Source organism: Mustela putorius, unplaced genomic scaffold (assembly GCF_011764305.1).
Source record: "Mustela putorius furo isolate JIRA1106 unplaced genomic scaffold, ASM1176430v1.1 tig00003834_pilon_pilon_pilon, whole genome shotgun sequence".
NCBI lineage: Eukaryota > Metazoa > Chordata > Mammalia > Carnivora > Mustelidae > Mustela > Mustela putorius.
Window position 1 is genome coordinate 73,247,343 of NW_025421987.1, and position 2,883 is coordinate 73,250,225.

General features: G+C 39.2%; 1 protein-coding gene across 1 annotated transcript; it reads right to left on the reverse strand.

Annotated features, from left to right (window-relative positions):
- Positions 1-381: 381 nt before the first annotated feature.
- Positions 382-1,658, reverse strand: LOC101691417 (proteasome subunit alpha type-1-like). Its single transcript, XM_013058351.2, has one exon. The coding sequence runs from the start codon at positions 1,272-1,274 to the stop codon at positions 771-773; it is 504 nt and encodes a 167-aa protein (XP_012913805.2). The 5' UTR covers positions 1,275-1,658; the 3' UTR covers positions 382-770.
- Between the last annotated feature and the right edge of the window lie 1,225 nt (positions 1,659-2,883).

Sequence of the window (2,883 nt, forward strand, 5' to 3'; positions counted from 1 at the left end):
GAAAAAAAACCCACAGAATTATGTTTTTGTTTGTCTCTTTGTTTTAATAATGAAGGAAATGATCTCAAGTTCAAATCCAGCTTTGAAGTTTTCTTCCCACCTGAGTCACATCAAAAGAAAAAAAATCATTTTTAGGCATCAAGAATTTATGTAGAATAACAATAAGCCACACATTACTCCCCCCAGGCAGATGAAACAATTTTATTTCACAGTTGTCTTCATTTTTTTTTATTTTATTTATTTATTTGACAAAGAAATCACAAGTAGGCAGAGAAGCAGGCAGAGAGAGAGGGAAGCAGGCTCCCCGCTGAGCAGTCAGCTCAATGCAGGGCTCAATACTAGGACCCCAAGATCATTACCCAAGCCGAAAGCAGAGGCCTAACCCACTAACCCATTGAGCCACCCAAGGTGCCCCCTCACAGTTGTCTTTAAAACCACAAAGACACTATGTTCTTCATATAAAAACAGTAGTACAGATAACTATACTTTCTAGAAAATGATGGTATAGAGCCTGTCAAAGAAAAATGCACACACCATTATATGATTTCAGACAAGTTGCTTGGGAAAAAACACACATGGACTGATTCCCAAAACATACCATAGGACGACCCTGCATCTTTTGGTTCACAGTATAGATTATAATCACCAGTAGTGCTCCTGCATTCTTACAGGCTTGATAATACGCATATAGACTGGTTTATGACTTAATGTTGCATCGGTTCATCAGCCCTTTCTACAGGTTCATCAGCAGGTTGAGCAGGCTGTGCCCTTCACTGTGGTCTTTCTTCAAGATCTTCCAGGAATGGAGATACATCATCATCATAAACTCCCAAGTCTTTACCAACAATTCCAATGGAAACATTCTTTGTAGTTAGGTCCTGTTCTGCAGGAAGTGTCCCTTGTAAGACATGCAGAACACGTTTAACCAGTTCATTCAAATTGCATTCCATAAACCCAGAGATGTGTCTTTCCAGGTAAGTACAAGCTGAGAGAGAACGGGCTCCAATGGACAGGACTCTATAGTCAAAATAGTTAGCAGATGGACAGGTATGGAAAATGTGAGGGCCCATATCATCATAACCAGCAATAAGCAGTCCAACACCATATGGTCTCTGGCCATATTGTTGTGTTGGTGTCTGGGTCTTGCCTCCAATTAGAGATACAAGATGAGACCCAGGAAGAGGTGTGTCAAATACAAATCTGGAATCCAAACTCTCCTGGAGCATAACATTACAGAACAGTCTAGCATCGGCAGTAAGTCCTGTAACTGACATACCAATATGCTTGTCCACATGGAGAATATTTTTCTGCTGAGTTACAAGCTCTGACTGTGCTGTCTTCAATGCAACCAACACGGCATGAGGTTTTGATTTCAAACCAACTGTGGCTGAATCTTGTTTGACAACTTCCACTGCCTACTCAATTGGATGAATCCTGCCCTGAGTGCTCCATACAGTGACCTCATTGTCATATTGGTTGCAAAACAGGGTTCCAGTGCGGATCTGGCTGCAGCTTCCTGCACAAGTGTGGACTGAGGAACGCTAAGCCACAGATTCTTAACCCCAGCATTTATAAAGATGCATGCAGGGGGCCTGGGTGGCTCAGTCGTTAAGCATCTGCCTTCTGCTCGTGTCGTGATCTCACGGTCCTGGGATCGAACCCTGAATCGGGCTCTCTGCTCAGCACGAAGCCTGCTTCTTCCTCTCCCACACTCCCTACTTGTGTTCCCCCTCTTGCTGTGTCTCTCTCTGTCAGATAAATAAATAAGTAAATCTTAAAAAAAAAAAAAAAAAGATGCGTGCAATATAAAAATACACGTAAAAGAGAAAGGGAACACTAGGTATTTCATTGAACAAAAACCTGTCGTCAATGTTAGTAGAAGAAACTGATGTGGTAAAAAAGGCCTAGCAGGAAAAGACCTAGTAAATACATCATAAACACTGACACTGCTGTGGTGCATGATTCTTGTGTGTGTATAATCTTGTATCTATACCAGATTAAGGTTAAGTGTGTAGTAATAATACTAAGGTTTGGCAAATGGCTATAATGGAAGAAGGGAACTGCAATTATTTAATCTGAAAAGAGAAATCTGAGGAGAAAATCAATAGGTATTCTATTAAAGATCTACCAAAAGCAGACACATTTAAGACGAATTAGAAAGCATTTCTTAAGTAGCAAAATCACGGTATTCTGGAATGTAATGCCAAGGAAGGTAGGCAGTCTCCTTCCATAGGGGTTGTTTGTTTGAAGGGAAGGAAAGATCACCACCTCTCTTTCAGAAGCTAAGGTGATTTTGTTTTGTTTGGAGAGGATTAAATGATCTCTCCACTATCAGTTTATACTGTAGGTACACTGTGCTCTGTGTTATTTTTCAGATGTTCTTAAAGACAGCGGAAGACCAAGACGCACTTTTCAGAAGGAAATTCGGAGGTTTACCTCTAGTCATATTACCTATAATTAACTAATTTTGGATTTTTAAAATTTCTTATAGTACCTTCAAAAATAAACTTTTGCATAATTATTTCTCTTATTTACTAAAAAAAAATTACCAGAGAATCATAAGCTATCTTCTAAAAGCCTTGGAGACCGCTGTATTTTGGAATTCAGTACTTTTCTAAATTTGAAAAGATAATCTGGCACAAATACCATATATTATGCGACACCTCCAGCAGAGCCACAGCAGTGTCCATAATCAAACATGTTAATATCTTTGCAGTGACTCACAAAAACATTCACACTAAGTGAGGAAAAGACTATAAATAGTTTCACATCAATATAGGCTATATTTTCCCATCAAATAAGTTACAAAAATCTTTGGCTTTCAGAATGGGTTACATGACAAAGTATAGAATGCCCAATTAAGTTTGAATTTTGGATAAACAA

What these genes read in the sequence shown, in the direction of transcription:
- LOC101691417 (XM_013058351.2), bottom strand. Translation starts at nt 1,274, where the DNA reads ATGTCAGTTACAGGACTTACTGCCGATGCTAGACTGTTCTGTAATGTT.